Consider the following 24177-nt stretch of genomic DNA (forward strand, 5'->3'; position numbering starts at 1 on the left):
GAGAGCCAAAGAATATACTCCACAGGCCTTGATGCTGGGTGCAGGCTTGGGCCTCAGCTTTGCACACCTGGGAAGCAGCAGACCTTTGAAGACGTGGTATCTACTGGAAAGAGTTAAGTAGTTGCAGATATGCTACTGAAGGACCCCAGTTCCTTCTTGCCTATCCGTGTCTTCTTCTGCGGCGTTAATAGGTAAGCAGGCCTCCTCTACCCTGCTATTCTTTCTAAAACGTACTTTGCCATCTCAGACCTAAGTTCACAGAGCCAAGGTGGACGGAAACATCTGTAATTGAGCCAATATTAACGTTCTCTCCTAACTGGCCTCTCTGGAATATTTTGTAACAATAAAGAAAGGCAGACTCACAGGCCTGGCCACTGAGAAATCAACGCAGGGAGGCACTGGTAAAGTCTGACAAGAAGGAAAGTGGCAGAATCAAATGCATATGGCAGGATCAATCAATAGAATAAGAAATGTTGCTTCAAATTTGATAAAGAAACTGGGGGTGGGAAGAAATTGTTTCCCAGAATTTACAGAAGATGCTAATAGAATCATTCTGTCATGGTGACATCAAAAATGTGACAGTGGCTTAGCGACAATGAAAGGGATTTTTTTTTTGCCCTGACATGAGTAGCATCCCATAAAACACGAGGGAAAACAATCTAAATGATGCATCAGCATAACGCATTTTGGTAATTATCCTTAGTTGAGAAAACAGAGGGAAGAAATTGCCTCTGAGTAAATATCCATTTGTGTCACGATAACACAGTTGCTGCAGACACCACTTTTCTCAAAGTCTTCTTCGGTTTACTCATCCAAAAGTGTGACAAAAATGGCAGTTTTCCCTCGCTGGCCTTCAAGAGTCATTATCTCCCTGGTTCCACCTTGCCTTGGAGGGATGTAATAAATTCTCTCCAATTAATAATCTCAAATTTTTAAGTACTAATTTTATACACACTTTCTACACACAACAACATAAGCATGTATACACACACATATGTACGCGTGTATTTATATATATGTATGTATAAAAACATTCTTAATCCACTGGGTTAAAAATGAACAATGTTATCATTGGGACCATGAGGTACGCAAGTATTTATTGAGGGAAATGGCTTTGCCTTCCAAGCGATACCCTAAAGTACCCTAAACTGTGTTTTGCATTAGTTAAAGCAGGTAGCCCTCTGATCAATACTGGACCTCCCTATCGCTGTGTGTTTAGAAAGACATTCCCACAATGGGATTTTCAAGATACATACTATTAGCAAACCAAACTTCTTTTTAAATCATTATATAAACTAGAAATGCATTATACCAACACCGTTGTATTTTTGAAACATTCACTCCCCAGTCTACAGACCACCTTACGACTTTATGGACTATCACATGCTAGTTCTGAATCCACTGGCTGACGGTCCTCCCATGTCCCTGTAATCAGCACTGATGTAACTTATATAAAAACAGAACTATTTAAGAGCATGGGTTGTTGCGTATATAATTTGTTTCCGTCTCTGATGGAACACAGTGGGCAGAGTGGTCTAGAGGATTCTGCCAAGCAGGATAATCCAGAGGTAAACAAAATCTTAAGGGGAGAAGGGGAATCAAGCTATGAGAGAATTCTGAGAAGAAACAAATGTGAACCTATTCTCAATTATAAAATTCAGGTGTCTTTATGTCTTCCTTAAGAGCATCCTCACAGTGCCAGTTACTTCCAGATGTGCGGCAGTGCCAGGGGCAGAAAAAGTTGAAGCATCTGGCTTTAGGAGTCATTGCATGCAATTCATCCATATCTTCCAGGTGCTGAAACCTTCGCTATGAGTACACGTGGCGCCTTAGAATTTAAACGATGAACCTAGAGGTGCTGCTACAGTTCATTCTAGTCAAGCTTCTCCTTCCTATCCTGCCAAAGGCCTCAATCCTCCAATACTCCTCTACTAGGTCAAGATTTCACAAGTCATCCGGGATAATTATGCTTGCCTGCTACCAAGACTGTGATCAGACCCTGGGATGTTCACGATCACATAACAGTGAATGGGGCACCCCATAATGTCAGCCTCTGTGACCGGATTATTTATAGATTGGAAAGAAAACAACTATGAGCATGTTTCCCAAAATCCTCACAGCCCAGTCTTTTCTATGATGGACCCTATCATAAACGGAGGAGAAACTAAAACATGCTTGATTACAGGAAAGCATGTTCGGCATCTAAACTACAGGTATTCTGGAAGAAGACCCACAGACTGGTGTCAATTGGCACTAGATTAATTCATGAGTCTTATGTGCAAACATGGCCAAGTGTGATTCTGCATCCAGGCTACGGGTATTTTTAATGACTCTGAAGCAGGTTACTTATTCCTTCAGTAGCAAAGGAAGGACACGTGTCATAGATAACACAGAGAGAAGAAATTCACACATGGACTGGTGATGGCCAGGGGTTGAGTTGTATGGCTACCCACAAAGAGACACTGCTATCCTATCTTTGTCTGTGAACGCTGCCTCATTTGGAAACAGGGCCATGCAGATGTCACCAAGTTAAGAGGAAGCCATACAATATTAGGGTCTGTCTTGATCAAGTATCAAAGAGAAAGAGCTAGATACAGAGACAGCCAGTGAAAACGCCTTGTGGTGAAAAAGCAGGGTGGGGGAGCACTAGAGTGTGTAAGTGTAGGAATGTCAAGTTTTACTGGCAAACTGCAGAGGTGGGGAGGAATCTCTTCTGAAGCCTTAAGTGACAGTGATCTCTCCTGATACCTTGTTCGTGAACTTTGAACCACTAGATCTACAGAAGGATAAATTTGTTTGGGACCACTAGGTTCACAGTTTATTTGCCATGGCAAGCCGAGGAGACCTATAGAGTCACAGAGCAGCTATGGCAAGTGGTCTTGCTGCTAGAAAATGTCACCTTTGACCCAGGGTGTAAGTGTCAACTCAAGTGAGTTGTTTGATTCATCTTACTTTTACAGCTATGCTATTGGTGGTGGAGAAATCTAGATTCCTTTTTACCTTTATCAGTGACTGGCTACGCATACTCAGAGAAATAAGGAAATTCCCTAAGCTTTACGTCCCCCCATTATGAGTTGGGAGTGATATCATTTACCTTACAAGATCAAAACAAGGTTCTCAATAAATGACACGAAGCTCTTGGATGCATTAAGCTGACAAAATTATTAGGTCTTAGGAAATAAAGTTCCCCAGATGAATAATAATCTTGTTGGGCGAAGGGGGTGGTAGATCTCTATAGAGAAAAGAAAGCTAACTGGGTTTAACCATCTTTAGACACATAGGTTAAACCAGTTACTAAATTACTACCAGGAAAGACTGATATGTCCTTGGTATGTACAAAGACAAAAACCCAGTGTGCAGAGGACACAAACCTTGACTGTGTTGATCCATTGGGCTCTGTGGAGGGCCCATTCCTGGGTGTGGTGGGCGCATGCTGGTGCCCTTCATGGATCCACAGTGGACATCTTCTACAATCCCCTTGTCATGTATCCCATCCATGGGCTGCAATACGTAAAGGGCAACCATTAGATACCGCTTTAAGGTACATTATTTCTAACAAGACTATCAAAAGCCATCCCCAAAATCTTTAAAGATATGACACAACCCATCACTTTCCATTCTATAGTCCTATATTTTTATATTCATAAATAAAAATCATACCAATAGGATCAGCAAAACCATCTCTAAGTCAAAACCCAAGGCTTTTAAAAAATGGTTGAATTTCATTCTTTAGCCAGTGTCACAACCTCCCAACTAAGAAACAAGTACCGGGACAGACAAAAGCTTACTCTCTCATACCTCTGCACATAGCCTTGAAACCGGCTACATATTGACCTTATTCTGGAGTCCAAGTGAAGGCTACGTCAAATGGTTGAAGTGACCTATTTTTCCTCACCGGAGAAATGAACTAAGGAAAGTTACAAAGTTGAACCAGAAGGTTCCATGGCAGTTAGGAAGAGAAGAACATAAGGGGCAGAGAAGCGAAGGGGGTGCGTACTGAAAAAGAGGGGGTACACAGCAGAGAGAGATGCTACTGCCAAGGGAGGGAGTCCAGAAGAGGCTAAAGGCACAGGCCGGAAATAAAAACCAAGCACCAGGAGGGGTTGCCGGACCCGGGGCCCAGAGCATGACAGACATACAATAAATCGCTATGAACTGATGCTAATCCAATCCAGAATCAGGCTATGGAGCATGTGTTTGGAAAGGGAAAAGTCTATTCTTCCCCCAAACTGTAATAGCAATTTTCAAAACAGCCTGAAAGGAACATTTCCAAGAGTTTATAAAAACCAAATGACTCCAAGCAAGAAAAGTATGAGTGTTTGCAGTTTTGGAGAAAAGAAAGTTAATTTCTGCAGAGTCAAAAGCATGCACTTGAAAAGAGGGAAATTTTTACCATAAAGAGGATGTTGAGAAGAAAAATGGGAAGAATCTGGTATAAAGGGTGTCACTGAGTCTGTTAAGTAGTAATAATAGAGAGGAAATCAAAGCCATGCAGCAGATGTATTTTGGCCGCTTGTTTACTTATTTTCAGTGATGTTGAAAAGCCGAAGCTCAGAGGGAGATGGAGAAGGAAGACAAGGAACACAGTGGCCTGAAAAGGGAAGAAGAAAGTGGAGGCATCTGGCCAGCAGGTGTGAGCTCTGTGGGTCCTCCCAGGTCCTCACTCAGAGAGCTATCCGAGGAACGGCAAAGGGGGGGGGGGGAGTGGAATTGGTAAGGCTGAAAAAGAAAACCTGCAAAGCTCACAGAGAAGACAAACACAGAACACAAAGAGGCACACAAATTCAAAACAAAAAAAAAGTGTAGAGGATATGATAGCAGTAAAGATCATAGGAAAGAAGTCATGGGTCAGAAGAGATGCCAATCAATAAAACTGACCAATAGAAAAGCAGGACAAGACCAACCCCCACCCACATACTTAATTTTTAAATGTTTCAATCACAAAGGTTAACTAAACATGTACTCCACATTTTTCCTCGGGTCATCTGGAGGTTTGGTAACTCACAGAGTATACAAGGGCAGAACAGATCTAGACTATACCTCCAAGTTGATAAAACAAGAGATGATCTGGTGACTTCAGTATGTCAAGTTGTCACCCCATAATATGCTATGGAAAGTAAAAGTGTCACTTCAGAAGATATTTGATGAGATGGGCAGCCATGGTGGTGCAGAGAATGAAGGAGGATGGGAGGAAGTTCAAGGCCCTTCTGGGTTACATAGGAGTGTGCAGGCCAGCATGAGATCTCACACAAACAAGCAAAGGGGGAGGCGGATACAGAGTTGGGGAAACTGCAGATATATTATTAAATAAAGAGGCTGTTTCAGAATAAGAAATAGAGATGGCACGGTTCTGTGATGAGAAACCCGACTCCTGTCTGTGTGTGCCTGTGCTGATGCTGTAGTTTTTACAGAATGGGGAAGTGATGTGTAGAATGCACGTACAACTGTTTGCTTGGGTAACTCTCATTTACCTTGGTCCTGTTACACTTTTCACAATCAGCGCATACTACTTTCCTGATAATAAACCTTCACTTTGCCATCCTAATGCCCTACCTTAAAAAGGACTAAGAGTCCAACAGAATGAAGAAAAGACCCAGTCCTTCCTAAGGGCGATGCTTTTGTTTTTATCACGTGTCTAAGGTGATGGTTAACTTAATATGTCACCTTGACTAAGCCAGTATTCAAATGACTTGGGTAAGCTTTATATCAGGGTTTGTCTCCTAGGGTTTTTCTAGATGGGATTCACATTTGAATATAAACTAAAGAAAGCTGAGTGCCCAGGTCTAAGTAAGCCGCAGGCATCATCCCACAGAGCCTGAGGACAACAGAAGATGGTCAGGAGGAGGCCTATCTTCTGACCTAGGCTGAGAGGTTGCCTGACTTTGACTAAAGCTTACAGGATTGACTTTTCTGATTCCCAGGCCTCCAGACTTGGCTGGGAACTAAACCCCCTCTCCATCCTGCTGACTATAAACTGTGTGACTTGTCAGCCTTCAGAATCACATGAGCCAATTAACTCCTCAGGATAAACCTTGAATCTCATTGAATCTGCTGTATTGCATCTGTAGATGCTACTATGTGATGTCACCTACAGGGACAGAAAGCCTCTACTGGTCTCATGAGACAAGACCTTCAAGTAGCACATAGTGCCCTTGTTGGTTTTCTGAGTTACTACAAACCCTCAAAACAGTCTAAGAGAAACCTTTTTTCTCAAAAAAGCTATTTTTAGTATCTCTACCTATGTGACGATCAGCCTCCTGGCAAGTATCAAGGTCTCATACACAGGGTGACTAGACACTTTGCTGGGAATGAGCAAGCAGATGGATTGTCTGAACCAGAGTTCATATGGACAGAGGATCCCCAAGAACACAGAGCAGGATAGTTGAGACTCTGAGGCCAACCTGAGCTACCTATGTATCTCAATAAAGCAATGAAGAAAGATTTCCCCATAAACTATTATATAATAAAGTCTTTAAAATCTATGCTTAAACATCTATTTGTGTGTGTGTGTGTGTGTGTGTGCATGTATGCTTGCCCACGCTGTCGTGACACATATAGGGGTGCCCAAGGAGTCCAGAAAAGGAGATCACATATCTGAAGCTACAATTCCAGGCAAATACGAGCGCACAATGGCTATACCCCATGTGCTCTTAGCTGCAGATCTCTCTCTCCAGGCCCTGAAATATCTTCAAAAAACAACCTTGACCTCCACTCTTACAGATCTAGTCTCATCAAATAACTTTCAACAATTGTAGGGAGGACTGATTCCCAAATATATTGATTTGTGATATAAATTGCATGAGAAATGAGGGAGGAAAGTCTCCCTCTAAGGCACGCATTCACCAAGACAAAATAACTTTAACCCACAAACCCCCACAAACCTGTCCAAATTACATGGCAGACCTTTGTGTTTAAAAAAGACAACATCTTTATAACTGGGCCATCCATAACAGCAAAAATATAGCACTGAAGTATAGTTTACACCAGTTTGGGGATGGTTTTGGTTTTAGATTGGGCTTGGTTGTGCTTTTGTTTTGTTTCTTGAGACGGAATCTCCCTTATACGATCCAGGTTGGTCTCCAACGCATGATCCTTTTGCTTGAATCTCCCACGTACTGGGGTTACAGGAATGTTTTTAATAACATGCAAGCTAACACAAATTTGCAACTAGATCCTCATGTTAACAACAGGAGAAAGCTCAGAGTCATCAGAATGCCCAAAAAGACAGGTCAAGTGGGAGAGAGGGCACAGAATCTTACCTTATGCAATTGGTGCATGCCTTCCTGTGGGAAGTCAGCAGAGCCCATTGTGGACATAGGATGTGAGACGCTGGGAGGTCCAGGGCTGGGCCCCATCATGCTGTGCACAGACCCTGGGGATGGTCCTGGTCCTGGACTCGGCCCCAGAATTGGTCCAGGAGAGGGTCCAGGCCCCGGGGAGGGCCCAGGATGGGGCATTGCAGCGGGGTCTGTGGGTGTGGACATTTATGTCTCCTGGCTCTGCCAGTCAGCAGACTGACACTAAGTTGGAGAGAGAGAAAAAAAAAGAGAAAAAAAGGAATGTTTTAAACATAATGTTAAGGTCCAAATAAAACAGTTGTTAAAATCTGATGGTGCCATTTCTGTAACTAACATCAAACAGGACTGCCCCGCCTCCTCCAGATGTTTGAATGAATGTGATATATAACCCTGGGCTCAGGCTTTATGAGGACCACTTGTTTTAGAAAACACTTATTTAAAGTGATTCCCCCGAATGATAAATCATCCTGGATATAGAGAGACTCACTGGAGTAACTGAAATTTAACACATGGGCAGAATCCAAACAAGTCTGAAATGTATTACTAAACACAACAGAGACCCTCCATTATAGGCTGGCTTAGACACCTCAGAAGTCATTAAGTCCCACTCCCCCAAACCACTGAACTAGAAAAACATTTAAAAGTTAAGTATGCAACTCATTTTCATAAGCCAACGGCAATAAAAACATCACAAAGATCTCTAGATGGCTAAAAGGGGGAAAAGACACAAGTCCATCAATTGATTAAAAACAAAAGAGAGAGAAGTCTAGATTATAGAAAAGGAAGAAAAACAATGCACATGATGGCAAAGGTCTTTAATCCTAGCACTTGGGAGGCAGAAGCAGGAGGATCACTTTGAGTTCCCAGCCAGACTGGTGGACAAAGCAAGTTCCAGGACATCACTACACAGAGAAACCCTGTCTCAAAAACAAACCAACAAAACAAAAGAGGGAGTCGGGGAGCTACAGGTATTATAAAAACACATGCAGGCATATCCAGACACAATTACTAGATAAGTTCTCGTCTTCATACTTCTTAGAGTCAGATGAGACAGTGTAAACCAATAACAAAACCCCAGACACAGCGGCCTCCTTACCCACCACAGCTACTGGACCTCAAGCAATCAAAATGAACAAAGCTATGGTCCTCCTCCCAGGAGGAGTATTAGAACCAAAAGCACTAGGACAATGAAGGCTCCTGATTCGTGCTATGCCTCTGGTCAAGGATGCTAGGGTGTAGCTGTCCATGAATGGACATTCTGTTTCTCCAGATTTAATGTAACACTCCTCCATCGCCCAGCCTCCAAGCTTCCTGGCATTTCCCCAATAGGAATTAAGTGGCAGAGTCACTGGACCTTGGACAATAAGTCAAAATGAGTAAATAAGATATTTTCCAATTTTCGGCAAATCAACAATCCCAGCAGCATTCCTGGATGCCAATATGATAATTGTCCCATGCTCAGGAGTTGTTCCGTAGGTACACGTGTCCATGGGAAACATTTTGGCTATCAACCTCACATGACACAGAATGGCTCCCTGTATGTGACTCGCTTACCTACCATATAATGGCGCAGATGCAGTTAGACCAGCCAGCCTCGTCACCCATTGCTCCTTCACAGTGGAGTGGGAGGTGAAGGGAAAGTACAGAAAGCCACATCAGCTCCATTTCTGTTTGCTGACCTGCTAGAGAGCAAGGCCCACAAAGGCAGAGCCTTGCCCCTCACTCCTGTGGCCCCAGCACCTTCTATCTGCAATGTACTATGGGCTCAGAAAATACCTGATGATAGCCAGGCATGGCCATTCACACCTGCAATACCAGCACTTGGAATAGTAAGGAAGCATCCCTTGAGAATTCTAGGCTAGCCTGGGCTACAGAGTGAGATCATGCCACCAAACAAGCACAAACACTCGATAAATGAAGAGCAGCCAAGATTTCCAGGGTAAGTAAATTCAATAAATTCTGGGAATAAAGACTAAAGAGTAGCCAGTGTTTTAGGGGTGTAAATAAAGAAATCTTTAAAGGGTATGCAGAAACATAGGTGACTCTGGTGAATAAATTGCGAATTCAATACTAGTGTTTCTTCAAACAGAAAAGAACCTGGGTGAATTATAACCATAAATACCCTAAGAACCAAATGTTATAATTCTTTTTTATGACTAACAAACAGATGGAAATAACCTTTGTGTTTACCTTCTGCCTACTTCTCACATAAACACAAACATCTTTGGTCAGCATTTTAAACTTAGGAAGCTGACGTCAATTCACTGGGCACTACAAGTTATAATGTCCTGCCATGTACATCAACAAACTGATACTCCCCTTTATTTTTTAGTGAATTAAAGGAAATCACTTAGTTCCTGTTACAGTTTGTTGTGAAATCGGCTCCAATAGGTGTTTTGGTGACATAACATCAGACTGAACAAAGAAGATCCAAACATTCAAACTAGCCTGGTGCCTCTACCTCTTGTGTTTTACATGTTCAATGTGTATAAATCCTTGACTGTGTTCTGTATGTATTATCTCTATGTGGAATCTCTGAGATGCTGCAAAACACATACAACTCTAAACAGATATCCCTCTTTTTTTTTTTTTTAAGGAAAGTAAAACTTCTCATGAGGGAAAAAATATATTTGGAGGGAAATGGGAAGTCATAGAACACATTAAGTGGAATTTTAATATAGGAACATGATTCATGGGAAACTGCAATAAGAGAATCCACAGACTCATGGATAAGATGAATACATGTCTAAGAGAAGCAGCATAGTTTAAGTCTGGGTCATGTCAATGGGGAATGGGAAAGATCTAGACTCTCCAAACTCGAAGGCTATGATGGCTGATCTCCAACTCAACTTCCAATCCTGACATCTGAGTTCTGCCTCAAGCCATGGGGCCCTGAAAAAGAACCTTTCCCGTGGCTTCCCTTAGCTCCCTCTGGTTTTAGGATGAGAATATCTCACCCATCTATGAATTGGTGTCCACCATCACCCAGATAATCTCAAAGACCCCATTTCTATCCTCTGCTTGTGTGAAGTCCTGAAAGGGCTTCTATGCCAAGGCCAGAATGGTCCATCACTTAAGTCCACACAGGAAGAAGAGTTGAGGCCAGCACTTCTACTCTTCCTCTTCCTCTACATTTCCGGCAGCAACTTTATTCTTTAGTTCAAATGCACCATGGTACAATCCTCTACTGTTATTATAAGGACCTCAGGGCTGCAAATCTCCAGGCAGGGAGCATGTTATCACTGCACCAGCAATGAGGGATTCAAGTCTAGGTCTTTGGGACTCAGCTCTCTCCTTGTGTCCATTCAAGTCCTTGCCCCTTTCAGCCTTCTTCTAAGCACCAGATGGGAGAGATAAGGGGATGGTCCCAGGAACCGCGTGGGAGAGGAGCAGGGCTAATACCAGATGACAAGACTGTTCAAGTGACGAAACTGACAGTCCACTTCCAGTTTGTATCGAGACAGTTATGCATTGTCTCAGAAGGGAATAGCCCTAGTCCACAATGCTGTACCTAATACACCAAAGGAAGTCTGTCTGGGGAGAGAGCCCAGCTGCCGCCCATCCACAAGCAATGCAGCCCCCTTCCCTCCCTGCTATGCTACTCTCTGCCTCAAACTAGGACTCCCAGAGGGCCAGGCCACTGTGTTCTTGGCAAGAATTCTTCAGCACTACACCCTGTCTTCTTCACCCAGACATTCTTGCCTTTACAACTGGGGAGTGTGTGCTTTTAAAAATAAAAGCCCATGGTTGTACTTCCCAAAACCCCAAATCCCACAATCAGCCCAAGTCACCTCTCTCTCCCTCCTTGCTCTCCTTGGAAAGGCTGAGCACCCCCATCTGCATATTAAAAAGAGTTCAACTTCACTGAATTTTAAGGGTCACCACTCAAACTATGACAACCAAGACAAAACTTAAGACTCCTGTCTAATTGCAATCCAGAAAATTCCAAGGACCTACACTTTGGTAATAGAATTTAAACACATCTAATATGCTGCATGATCATTCTAGTCATAAGGAAACACTGTATCAGGCAGGCTCCCATTGCAAAGATAAAGGCAGGAAGAAACAAAGTCACATGGGTCACAGGAGCAAAACTCCTCACAGAACCCTTTATCCTTTGACTTGTAGTGCACCAACCAAGCAGAGTGTCTATCAGGGCGAGCCAACCACCTCCAAGGCTATTGGAGCCCTCAACCTCCTGGCTGAGCTTAGGAGGCTGGAGAAAGGCCCAAGTGAGTGAATTTCTAAGTGAATGTGAATTCTTCACACCAGCATGGTCATGACAAGGATCCCACAGTCTCAGGTTCAGAGGGGTGGCAGAGCCCTTGGGGATTCAGGGGGTGGAATGCAAATATTGACAGGGCACAGAAAATGGTCATCATAGATTTCTCTCCTCCACCCCAGATGCTTATAGTTTCAAGACTGTTGCCTTTCAGATACTGTTCCTACTAAGATTAACTAAGCCTGCTTTCTTTTTTAAAAAATCATTTTTATTGGATATTCTATGTATTTACATTTCATATGTTTATCCCCTTTCAGCCCCTCTCCCCATTACCCTTCCATTGCTTCCATGGATATTCTCCCACTCCCACTTCATCACCTTGGCATTCCCCTACACTGGGGAAACGGGCCTTCACTGGACCAGCATTCCTCAGAAAATTGGACATAGTAGTACCTGAGGACGAACTATGCCAACTCTATTAAAAAATGGGGTACAGAGCTAAACAAAGAATTCTCAACTGAGGAATATCAAATGGCTGAGAAGCACCTAAAGAAATGTTCAACATCCAAAGTCATCAGGGAAATGCAAATCAAAACAACCCTGAGGTTCTACCTCACACTATTCACAATGGCTAAGATCAAAACTCAGGTGACAGCAGATGCTGGTGAGGATGTGGAGGAAGAGGAACACTTCTCCACTGTTGATGGAATTGCAAGATGGTACAATCAGTTTGGCAGTTCCTCAGAAAATTAGACAAAGTACTACCTGGGTACCCAGCTATACCTTTCATGGGCATATACCCAAAAGGTACTCCAACATATAACAAGGACAGGTGCTCCACTATATTCATAGCAGTCTTATTTATAATATCCAGAAGCTGGAAAGAACCCAGATGTCCTTCAGCAGAGGAATAGATAAAGAAAATGTGGTACATTTACACAATGGAGTACTACTCAGCTATAAAAAAACAATGACTTCATGAAATTTTTAGGCAAATGGTTGGAACCAGAAAATATCATCCTGAATGAAATAACCCAGTCACAAAAGAACACACATGGTAAACACTCACTAATAAGTGGATATTAGCCCAAAAGCTCGGAGTACCCAAGAAACAATTCACAGACCTTATGAAGCTCAAAAAGAAAGAAGACTAAACCTGTCTTCTTGGTCCAGCTGTATACCATAAACTGTGCCTCCTGCTTTATCTGTATGTAATAAGCCCACCTTGCTGTCCAACTGTATGCAATAGCCCGCCTCTCTATGTAAGATGCTGACTGTCCAGGATGCTGTGGTTTCTCCAGAAGAATGCTGGGACTACTGATGACCCCAGCTTACTGTCTTTGTTTTCTCTCTGTGTGTTTGTCTCTTATCTCTTCATTCTCTTGCTGCCCTAGTTGGGTCCACATCCCTGGGAGCCACAGAAGGATGCACTATCAGACCCTGATGCCCACTAGCACAACCATCTCTTTACTGCCTTGGAGATGAAAGGAAGAACAAGGATTCCTAAGGATATACCCAGGAGAACAGAAGGCCAACCTTCAGTCTTGACCACACTGATTTAGGGATAACATGCCTCAGCTTGAGCCCAGCACCTCTGTAATGTGTTCCACTGCTGGGTCAGACAGGGATAGAAAGTGGGAGACAAAGAACAAAGATGGAAACTCGGGCAGAGGTGTTTTGCAATGGCTAGAATTTGGCTGGGACAGTATATTTACTTATCAAGCAATGAAATAAAGAGAAGCCAAGCCCTAAAGAGATTCCGAGATGAAGACATCAGTACCTGAAAGAGTCAGGATGCTTAGTCCAACACCAAAGGATCCATCTTTATGTATTTATTACTCTCAGCTCTACAGAGTGTTCTAGGCAGAGGGGAGTTACAGGAGATCAATAAAGGTGCGTGTGTGCGTGCACACACACACACACACACACACACACACACACAAGAAAACCCTGGAGCCTAGAACACCTAATAGGAAACTTATGTACTGAGGAGCAACAAAAGGAGAAAAAAAAAGATGGAAGATCTTCCAAAACTAGTATAGATATAGCTAAATGTCCCCAAGGCAATATGGGGGTTAGGATGGTACTCAAAGAGCAGTTAAGGCCTCAGGGAAGGCTTATTGGAGATGCTAGTGCTGTGATCAGACTTTGAAGCTTAAAAACAAAACCAAGAAGAGTTGGGGATTGCTCAGTAATCTGGACAATACCTTCAAAACCGTCCTTACGCAGAGTTCCTAAGCAAGCTTGGAGAAAGCCCAATTCTCCAGCCAATCTTTCCCACAGCTCACTTTACAGGAAGACTCTGAGGGCCAGGCTAAAGGTAGACCATCATAAATAAGAACTTAGTCCAAGGCCTAAGAATAACTCAGTCTTTCCCAAGCAATCTGGCTGTTACAGGAGAGTGATAAGACTTAGCAGCTAAGTGACGATAAGGGTCCTTTGTGTCTATCTGCTGACTCAGGGGGACCGCATCTCTTCATTCTGTATACCTTTCTCCATAGAGGAACTGAACTCCTTCACAAGAGGTAGCAACCTGACTATAACTGGAGGCAACATTAGTGTGGGTTGGCTGGGTCATACAGAGGACTGCAGTGGACATAAAGGCAGTAATAAGTTGGCCGGGAGCCTCCTGTTCAGACACCAAGAGTGTCTGCCTCTTGCTTAAACATGGCGAAGGCTCACACTGCTGCTTGGCCCAAGAAGTGCAACTTTATTAAAGGGTCATAATATGACTTGTGATGGTGACAAAAATCATACTGTGACCAAAGCTAACGTAAGTGATCCCACACAAGCCCTAGGAAAGCAATGACAACGTGTTCTTATGGTTATTCACATTGGATTGCCTTTCCTCTCAAAGCCGTATGTTTTAAGAAGTGCTAGGATGGAGACTTCCCTGTTCACTGGGCTTCTGTGAACTCTCTCTCATCCTTCAATCAGGGAAACAACATTAGGACATGCCTGAGCTGCTGCCCCGACTTTAAATAAACTGCCTTGGGACCGTCCTTGCCCAGAGTCAGACTTGGCAAAGGCCAGGAGGAAGCCTGGTGCAGGGAGAAGATAACAAACTGTACACTCACTAATTACCCTCCCACCCCAACCTCCATGGGCTCCAAGTGCTGGCTCCAAGCACTGCCTGTGCAGGATTCTCCCTTCACCTTATCACTCCCACAGACACCTGAGTTACTACCCCACAGGAGCCCATCTGTGGTGCAGTCTACTTCAAGCCAGTGAGGACCAACAATGTTCCTACACAGGGTGTTTATCGGAAAACCCAAAATGTGTAAGAGACCTCTTCAATACAGAAACGACATACCTTCTCTAATCTAGGACTCAGGGAATAGGGACCCTCAAAGGTGACCTTACTTCTACAATCCTGTGAGTATATGCCATTGGGCCATTGGCCATAAAAGAAACCAATGAATCAAGCCATCAAAAGCTAGTTTCCAAAGTGGGCATCTTACTGAAGTGTAACCCATTCACACATGTTGTAGACACGCCCCTTCCTAGATATGGAAGACTCTCTTCCAAGGCAAGGTCATCTTAGGATACTGGCAACAATCAATGGTTTTTATTAAGAAAATTTCATCTATACACTAACAAGTTTTTTATTTTAAGTATAAAATGCATGCCTTAAAATTCAGTTGGCAGGCTCACTTTTACTCAGGAGTAAAACTCATTATCTAGGCTTTCACTCAGAGTGATCCAGGCTTATGCATGTGATGGACAATCTTACAACACTGGGGACTGATCCAAAGACAGGAACCTAACAAGCACATATTGGGTGATCCTTCTACTACCAAACTATACCTCTAGCCCAATTCATCTTTAATATGCCCAATGTTCCCTGACTGACACAGTCACAATCGGAACTCAACAGGGAATCCCTCAAATCCACGACAGGAACCATTTATGAGCCTGCCATCAACAGGTCCACTGAACCTCCTTGGGTTTCGAGTTCCTTGCCTACCACTGGACACACACAGGAAAGCAAGCAGCAAGCTTAAATTTGAGATAAATAAAATATAAAGTGCACAGACATCCCAGGAGCTTATTGTATACAAATGCTTGTTACTGACAGAATTCTAACATCTTCAAGTCCCACCTTGAACTTGAACATACAAGTTACGCAAGTCATCCAAAACATAACTTTGGTCATGAATCAGTATGCTTGGATTTCTGAGAGGGGCTGGAAAGATCGCCCAGTGGTTAAGAGCACATGCTGTTCTTCCCGATGACTGATTCCTAACACCGAGAGGCTCGGGACTCTACAAATTCTGTGTGTACACAGACATGCATACAGACAAAACACATATACGTAAAGTAGGACTTTGAAATTATAGAAACTCACACAGATGGACAGATAGACATAATTCTGAGACCCAAGCCTCCAGAAGAACCAGATTCATGCTCTAGCCTAAGCCATGGCTTCCTACAAGCTCAACTTTATCTCTTAAAAGGTCTCTTTCGCTAGGACTTCTAGGTCCAGGTAACCAAGTCAAAACGGGTATAGTGGTCTTCCCAAGGCTTGTTCAAGCTTAGTCCCTGTGAGCTCAGACCTTCTGATCTGAGATGACCTATACCAATCATCCCCATCTCTGCTCTGTTCCTCCACCCTCTCATAAAATTTTATCTGTCCCATAAAGTCAAGAGAGCTGGTCTTGATCAGTCACAGGACTCAAGAGTCTACTTGCTTCCTGTGTTTAGATGCTCAGGTACATTCTGGAAAACACCACTTCTTACTGACCACTGATTTTTTTTTAATAGAATTTTGGGCTTTGCTTAATGGCATTTCAGAACAGAACAGCAAACCACAGAAGAGCTGCAGATATTTGCCAAGCTATTATGTGTCCAGTTGTTAAAAAGCCTGGGGGCAGGAGAGACTTTCCTCCCAGACCTTCAATTTCCACAGGGATGGCTCATCTCCCAGTGGGTTGGCAGAAACTGCAGTGTACCACATAAATGCACAAGCATCCCAAACAAGAAAAGTACAACCAGCATGCAGACCCACAGAGAACCCCCCGCAGGTAACCTACACAATACTGTTCTTAGCCATTAAAAAAAATAATTTTAACCCCCAAATGTCAAATCCAGTATTTTGTTTTGTTTTTTAAAGAAGATGGGAATTATAATTACACTTTAATGGCTTTTATTATTTTGACCTCAACTTCTGGGGATTCCATTCATCAATTACAAACCCCAGACCAAACTGAAATTAAGTAACTTGTTTTGAAAAGTTTCTAAGACAGTAGTGTTTGCACACATGTAGAACATGCACAGGCAGAGGACTAAGGCTTACACACCTAAAAATGCAGTACTCTTAGATGCTATAGATCACATCATATCCTGGTTGTACCTGTCACAAACAACCAAGAAAATAAATATCTCTAGTCGTACAGAGTTTCCCAAAAGTGCAGAAATAAATCGTGGGTTAAGGATGCCATTCAGTTGGTGGAGTATTTGCCTGGCATGCACAAAGCCCTGGGTTCCATCATTGGCTCCAGGTGTGGTGATACACAGCTGTAATTCCAGTAGAGACATAGGAGCAGGAAGAGTGTAGATTCTAGGCCTGTCTGGCATGGATAAGGCTTTGTCTCCAAAAAGCAAACAAATAAAAAAATCAAAATCTACAACCTTATCCAATGCATCACGCTAGGTGATCATGTGAGAGAATTAATGAGATGGTTCTAGTCCATGTTTAAAAACGTCACCATTGGGCTACTGGCTACGTCAGATAGATCCCTTAGACGATTTGCTGAAGTATAATTATTCAAGTATTTAAATTATTTAAAAAAAACTTTAGTACTTAAAAGTGTGGATATATCCTGAACACTTTCAAGGGAAGGTGTTAAAAATAATGTGGAAAATAATAAAAATATAATAAACTGTAACCGAGACATAAAGTCTCTCAAACCTTGTTTGTGAGATCCTATTTAACTTGGTAATAAATATCTTGGGCAAATAATATGCTTATTCACAAACTCTGGCAAGACACAGTATTAGACTCCCGTGTTCTCTGGCTAACACCAAGTCACAACTTTCTGTATAGGAAAAACAAACACCTTACAACTTCCGAAGAACTCTACCAAATAAATTACCAACATCTGTATTTTCTATACCCAACTGCTTATGTAATGGCTCGTAATTTTATTAACCAGTTAGATATTAAAAGTTATACACACGCACAGTTTTCTGAACAATGACAGGGGAAAACATTAAAAAAAAAAAATATCTCCCAATCTGGTTTTTCATATGAGGGGCATTTTTTCATTTGTTCATTAGAAATTACCATAGAGGGTAACTTTGAAGCATAGTTTTCTGAGGACCCACAACTTCCTTCAGTATCTTAAGAAGGAACAGTTTGAATCATAACTTCTGGTGGCTCAGGCTGGCTGGCACTCCTTCACAATGCTGAGACTGGGGAACAGCCCTCAGCATGGTGCCTGAGATAAGTCGGTAGTCCTCATAGCAGCATGTCAAAATGTCATAAATAGTGATTTATTATTTCTCTAGAGCAGCAAAAAGCTGCTGACCTAGGAGGGTTGACAAAGGCCTTGTTTACAAAGGAAGACTTCTAAGAGAGAGAAAAAAACTGGAACCCCTGGAGGACAGCACCACTTCCATAATTTATGAAACTTCTCTGTTTACGGGCCTCCAAAACACAATGAGCCTTTAAAATAAAACGTCAAAATATTACAGTATTATACAGTAGTATATATAGACTGTGAGCTGCCCTCTAGAAGACAAAGATGTGCTTTACCCCACCTGCAGAAAGGTTTATTTTCATCTTACAGAGAAACCCAGCTTTAAATAATTACCTGCAAAGGGGTTACTTTTTAAGTATACTGTGTCAGGCATACTTTAAAAAAATAAAAAAGAATTCAAGCACTGACCATACAAGAGACACACTTTCACTGCAGTGAGTTCTAAGCCTCAGGTGTTGGCCAGAACACTTTTCAAGAAACTTGATGAGAAATGAGAGAGAGAGAGAGAGAGAGAGAGAGAGAGAGAACACTTTACAAAAGAACAAAAGCAAAGATCTAAGACTGCTTTGAACAGGCTCTGTGGTGTTTTCAGTGAGATACCAGAATGCAGGCTGAGCCAAGGCTGGGCTGTGAGTGATCCAATTCCTGAGAGAAAGGCTGCATGAGGTGGCCTCTCCTTCCCTCCAGGTCAAAGGTTCTGCCACCCCCAAATCCTAACTCATTTACAAACATTCTCTACCAATATGGCCCCACTTTTAAAAGGCCCAAACAAAACTTTGATAGCCCTCTGTCTCCTCTACCTCTACCCTGTGGATTATTTTCCCCTCAACCTACCTTAACAACAGGTGTCTCTAAATCTCCCAGTTTTTCAGTAGTAAACATTTAAGGTGAAAGGGAGCATTTAGTAGTCGGTTGTTACATTCTAGGTTTTCTTTTTTCTTAAAATTTGTCTTAGTGTATATTGACTGTAGAAAATAATGTTTCCCTATGGCATCTTCACACACGTTTACAGAATACTTTAACCCAATTATCTTCAGGTCCTCAGTCCCTAGTTCCCCCACCCTCAATTTGGGTTCCCTTCCGCAACCATCCAAAAGCAGTATTTTAAAAAGCAAGTCAGTCAAGCTGGAGGAATAAAAGGGCAATTAGATTCTGAAAAGAAAAAAAAAAAAAAAAAAAAAAAAGTGTGTCTCTATTTGCATAATAATGCCACCTAAGAAACAACCCAGCCACGCCTCCTAACTCTTAACTGTAAGTACTTAGTCCTGAAGCCTGGCAAGTCTGAGTAGGTAACAGCTTCAGGTAAAGCCTCACAAATTGGAGGAAAACGTTGCTGAAAACACTAGAATGTGCATTTGTAAGTATATGCACACATAACATCGAACATGGCTTTTATGTCAGAAGAGTTCTCACTGTTTTCTGAGTCGTGGGAGGTTGGAGAGGAATTCTGTGCTATCCAAACCCAAGCAACTCTCAAATCATCATAGGGGTTCCCAAAAGCAAGGCATGCAAACCAGGTGAAAACAAGTCTGAAAATTAACTGGAACTTTCAACATTACCCCACAGAGCAAAGAACAAACGTGAGTACTTGACGTCTTCCTCATGCTCCATTCCACATACAAAGGAATCTGTCTCAACGCGATGACTAAGAGGGCACAATGCTGACACCTCTACAGAACGGTGCTAACTCCTCCGGTCACTCTGCTTTTTCAAAAGCACCAACCTCCAGTGCACGGGGAAGAGGGGGAAAAGGATACAGCCTGGCAAAACTCCCCAAAAGTTATATAAACAAAGGAAGGAGAAGCCCAGTGTGGGCTTCGCACCCATGTGCCACTAAAATTACATAACACCCGGTGCAGACACTGAATGAGGAATGATTCTGCACTACGCCCTCGCTCTCTCCCACCCACACCTTCTACCTTCGCTTTAAACACCCCCCAACGCCCCGCCGGAGAGTGGACCGCTTGCCGTGTTTATTTTCTTCGTGGAGTAAATCCTGCGAGAGTTGGAAGCACGTTTAGGCCCCGAAGTTTGAACGTGCAACAGCCGCAGGGCTCAGCGACTCACTCTCTCCGGACCCGAGAGCAGAAAGAACTGACAACGCCAGCCACCCGCGAGGCCTCCAGCCTCCCCCGCGCAGTGCCTCCCGCTGGAAAGTTTTCCCTGCAATCGATTGCCTGCCTGACTTTGCTCGGAAGGCGAGCCAAAGATGGGAGGGGGTCGGCAGAGAAAGCCCTAGAAAGCTCAGCGGGCGGCGGCGGCGGCAGCGGGAGGAGTCGGCTCCTTACCTGGGCGACACGGAACAGCCAGGGCTCGGGCTGGCGGCGCCCGAGGCTGCGGGGGAGCGCTGTGCACCGCACGGCTTAGGCCGGCGCCCGCGGCCCGGCCCCCGCCACCTCCTCTTCCTCCCTCGCGCGCGTCATGTCACGGCGATCAAACACGTCTGTGCGCTTCGCCGCGGTGACTTCCTGATTCTCCGCCGCTCGCGAGCGCCACGCACTCGCCCTCGCCGCCGCACGCACCGCCACCGCCTCCCGCCGCCAGACCCAGCCGGGTCTGCGTCCGGCTCCCTGGAGTGCTCGGGGTACAGACGCAGCCCGCACAGCTCGCCACGCACTGGTCCCTAGCGCTCTGCACACTCACGCCAGCCCGCCGCCCCCCTCCATCCCCTCCACCCGACTTGCGGCCCTGCCAAACTTTTTTTTTTCCGGGTTGATTGGTGTCCAACTTCCCTCCGCCCCCATCCCCCCCGGCAGCCCTACCAGACCGGCGCTCACCACCATCCGCAGCGACTAGCAACCGGTATAAAAATAATGTAATCCAGGCGGCGGGGATGAACGGAGACACCCGCACCCGGCGACCTCCTGCAGGTACCGGAAACCGGAGCGAGCGCCCGGGTCGGAGCGCGGGTGTCCCCTAGAGTCCTCACCGCTGCGCCCCGCCCGGCGCGGTGTCACTGCGTCCAGGCTACGCGGCCTGGTGCGGAGAACCGGGGGGCACTGTGCTGGTGTGCGCTTGGTGGCTGGAGGGCGCCCAGGGGCTGGCGCGCTGGACCAGTGATTTGGTGAAGTACATCGCGACACCTATGCAGATGGCGTGGCCCTGTTTTGCAACGCCAACGGGAGGGGAGGCGGCCCAGGGATGGGGGAGGAGGCAAGGGAAGGGGTGAACTATGTTGGGATGGGAATAAAGCAAACTCATAAGCAGGGACCAAGAAGGAAGGGGTGAGTGTCATTGCTAGGAGGAAGCTCCCACCGGCTCTCCCCGCCTCCCTCCTCGTTTCCTCCCCACTGCAGCCCTTCCCCTTCCCGGGCGAACACCACGGCCGCTGCCCGGGTGCGTGCGGGTTCTGTTGTGACAGTCAGGCAGAGAGGATTATCCGGATCATGGCCTCCCCAGCCCTCAGCCGCGGTGGCTCTCCCGGGTCCCTGTGCGCCCCTGACACCCAGACCATCCCCGGCGCCCCGCGGCTGCAGCTTCCTCGGCGCTAGCCAAGGAAAGACAAGCAAAAGAAAACAAACCCAGAGATGGGAGAGGAGGCTAACGGAGCCCAGTGGACACATAGGACCCTTTTCCTTGGGGCTTTCTTCCACCCTCAGTAATGAGACCCGGGCTGGACACCCTGAACTTCAAAACCCCAGCCCGCACTGCCTCTAGGTACCAGACAAGAAGGTCCGCCGCGCCCCGGGGCAACCCCTTCACCTAAAGGCCTGTCACCAGTCAACATTCCCATCCCTGCCCTAGGGGACCCGGGGAGTGTTGGTGACACCTCCACGCCCGCAGGCACCAACCCCGAGGTTGTGACCACCGTCCGTTCAGTGCGCCAGTCCAGACTACTCCCGCCGCCAAGATCTGCTCTCGTCCCCGTAGCCGGAGCCCTTTAAACAAGTCCCCGGGAGGCGAATAGCAGTGGTGTTGGTTGGCGCCCTGCCGCCAGCCCGGGCTCCTCACCCTCCTTTCCTGTTCCCTTCCAACTCTAATAGGGAGGATGGCTCGGGGTGAACTGTCGCGTTTCCAGTCCACCCCCCAAACCCCCTGCCCCGAGTTCCCAAGCCCCTCTCCTCCTGCCACCGGCCCTCCCCGCCTCTGCTTTTTAGGGGATGGGGGAAATGCAACCTGGCCAAGAGTGTGTTGCAACCCTGAGTTGGCAGCGCATCACTGTCATCCTGCCCAGGGTCAAGGCTGAAGCATGTTGGGATTTCTTCTCGTTGCCCCCTTGAAGTAGTAATTATTACTGTTATTATTAGAACGGGGAGGTTCGGTTGAAACTTTGTTTCTTCTATCGCCACCCCGGAGCTGTGGTTAGAGCATTCCACCTGAGGCCCGCGGGGAAGAGGCGGGCTTTTTTGTTGTTGTAGCGGTTGGCCCGCCTGTTTGTTTTGGTCTTCGAGCATGCACAATAAATAATGATTAAGATAGGGATGCATAATCCGGTGGTGAAGGCTGCGCGGTGCCTGAGGGGTTCGGCGGCAGTGGCTGCAGCCGAAAGGCCGAAACCGGGGAGAGAAGAGAAAGGAGTTGTAAGTTATATTTACCTTGCTCGCGAGCAGTGTGCTGGCTGAATCTTCCCTCTCTGAGTCACCCAGAGTACAGAAACAGAGGGAGCGAGGACTAGATTATGAATATGACTTCATTGATGACAGCCGTCCCCTCCTCTTCCTAAACTCGGGCTCCGCCCCGCGTCCCACCCTCGCCGCCTCCACGGGCGCCGGAAGACGCGCCGCAGTTGGCCCCGCGAGCCGCTCCTCCCTGCCCGGCCAGGCGCGGGTTGGCGGGACGCTCCTGTCACTCGCCCTGCTCAGCGACTCCGGGAGCGCGCGGGGGGGGGGTGTGAGGAGGAGGGGAGCAGGGGGCGGTGTGCAAGAATGTGGATCTAGACAGCTCTACTGTATGCGTGGATCTGTGTGTGTCTGCGAGGCGCCGGCTCTCCGCCGTGTTTGTGCCTGGAGCAGAGAAACTGCGCAGGACAGGCAACCAGCCCGCAGCCCTGCTGGACTCGGGCGCCGCACGTCCCTCCGCTAGCTGTAGCCTTCCGAGCGTCTCCGGGGAGGCTGGGGGAACCCCCGAAGCGAAGGGGAGGGCAGCCGTAGTAATAGAGCTTAGTAGTTCGGGGGAATGTGGAAACCGTGCTGGAATTTAAGTGTGCCTGCGCCTGCCAGCTCGAGCCTGCAGAGAGAAAGGGAGGGGACGGCGGGGGCAGGGCTCCGGGTGGCACCAAAGCTGTTTGTGGCAGTGTTGGCCATGGGGGTTGGGGGGGATGGGCATTATCGTTGCCAGCTGAAACTTTTTCGACCCCCGCCCCCTCCCCGCTTCCCTTAAGGCTGTCATAAATTTGTGTTCTTCCCACCCATCCCCAACCCCCCAGTGAAAAGGGAGGTGGCACAATGAACGAGCTTGCCAAATCTGTCTCATCCCTAAAGGACTGCAAGCTTCCAAATGCCAGAGACAAGAAACAGCTGAGAGGCCCGGGCGCCTAGTAAATAAATAAACCCAAATAAACCCGCCTAACCCCTCTGTTTACTTCGGAAAGGCACGAAGCTCTCTCACCTCCCCTCACCTGTCATCTTGGAGTAAAATATACATAAAAATATGGGAGGAGGGAAAGACCCCGTAAGGGTAGGTAGGGCTGGAGAGGCAGGGGGCAGCTGAACCATGGGATCTGCTTTTGATTTAAAAAGGGAAATAAATCTCATTCTCTACAGACCGAAGTCTCCTCTCTCTTCCACTCCACATTTAAGACCAATTAAGGCTACAAACTGCAATTTGCCTGTACGTAGTGGTTTTGAGAGCTAGTGTTTCAGTTTTCCTTGAAATACAGTATGTCTGCCGGACCCTAGGTCACTATTTGGTGAGGCAGTTTTATTTTTAGTTTTATGACGTGTGAAAGAATGTTAGGAGGTTTTACATCAGAGGCCTATTATATTAGACTCAGATTAATGTAGGTGTTTGACTCTTAAAATTAAAACTGCTCCTATGTGGTTGTGTTATGAAAAGTATGATTTACTCCTTATTTTGCAATGTAATGGCTTAAATTAGTCATTCAAAGTGCACTGTGACTATTGGTTGAGGATCTCTCCCACCCTAGGGTAAAATCTTATTTTAAGAGGGTTTATACTTTTACAGAATTAACTGTGTGAGCAACTGGGTCTGAAGTGCCATCCTAAGGATTCTCAAG

General features: G+C 45.6%; 1 protein-coding gene and 1 pseudogene across 5 annotated transcripts in view; one reads left to right on the forward strand and one right to left on the reverse strand.

Moving 5' to 3' along the window:
- Positions 1 to 22617, reverse strand: part of SMARCA2 (SWI/SNF related BAF chromatin remodeling complex subunit ATPase 2) — a 164805-nt gene extending 142188 nt beyond the window's left edge. For 2 of the 4 annotated variants that reach the window (XM_080912455.1, XM_080912452.1), the window contains exons 1-3: positions 20291 to 20607; positions 7260 to 7520; positions 3372 to 3501 (exon numbers count right to left, since the gene is read on the reverse strand). In XM_080912455.1, the coding sequence (XP_080768581.1) occupies positions 3372 to 3501; positions 7260 to 7484 (355 nt within the window). In that variant the 5' untranslated portion in view covers positions 7485 to 7520; positions 20291 to 20607. Of the gene's footprint in view, positions 1 to 3371; positions 3502 to 7259; positions 7521 to 20290; positions 20608 to 20779; positions 20919 to 22537 lie in introns of those variants that run through there. The other 2 variants (XM_080912453.1, XM_080912454.1) reach the window with 2 other exon arrangements.
- A 500-nt stretch (positions 22618 to 23117) lies between these two features.
- LOC308417519 (large ribosomal subunit protein uL13-like) overlaps positions 23118 to 24177 on the forward strand; it is a 166042-nt pseudogene continuing 164982 nt past the window's right edge. The window contains exon 1 of the transcript in view: positions 23118 to 23249. The product of the transcript in view is annotated as a large ribosomal subunit protein uL13-like (transcript). The remainder of the gene's footprint in view (positions 23250 to 24177) is intronic.

This window comes from Micromys minutus, assembly GCF_963924665.1.
Source record: "Micromys minutus genome assembly, chromosome: 2".
In the NCBI taxonomy this organism is placed as follows: Eukaryota; Metazoa; Chordata; class Mammalia; order Rodentia; family Muridae; genus Micromys; species Micromys minutus.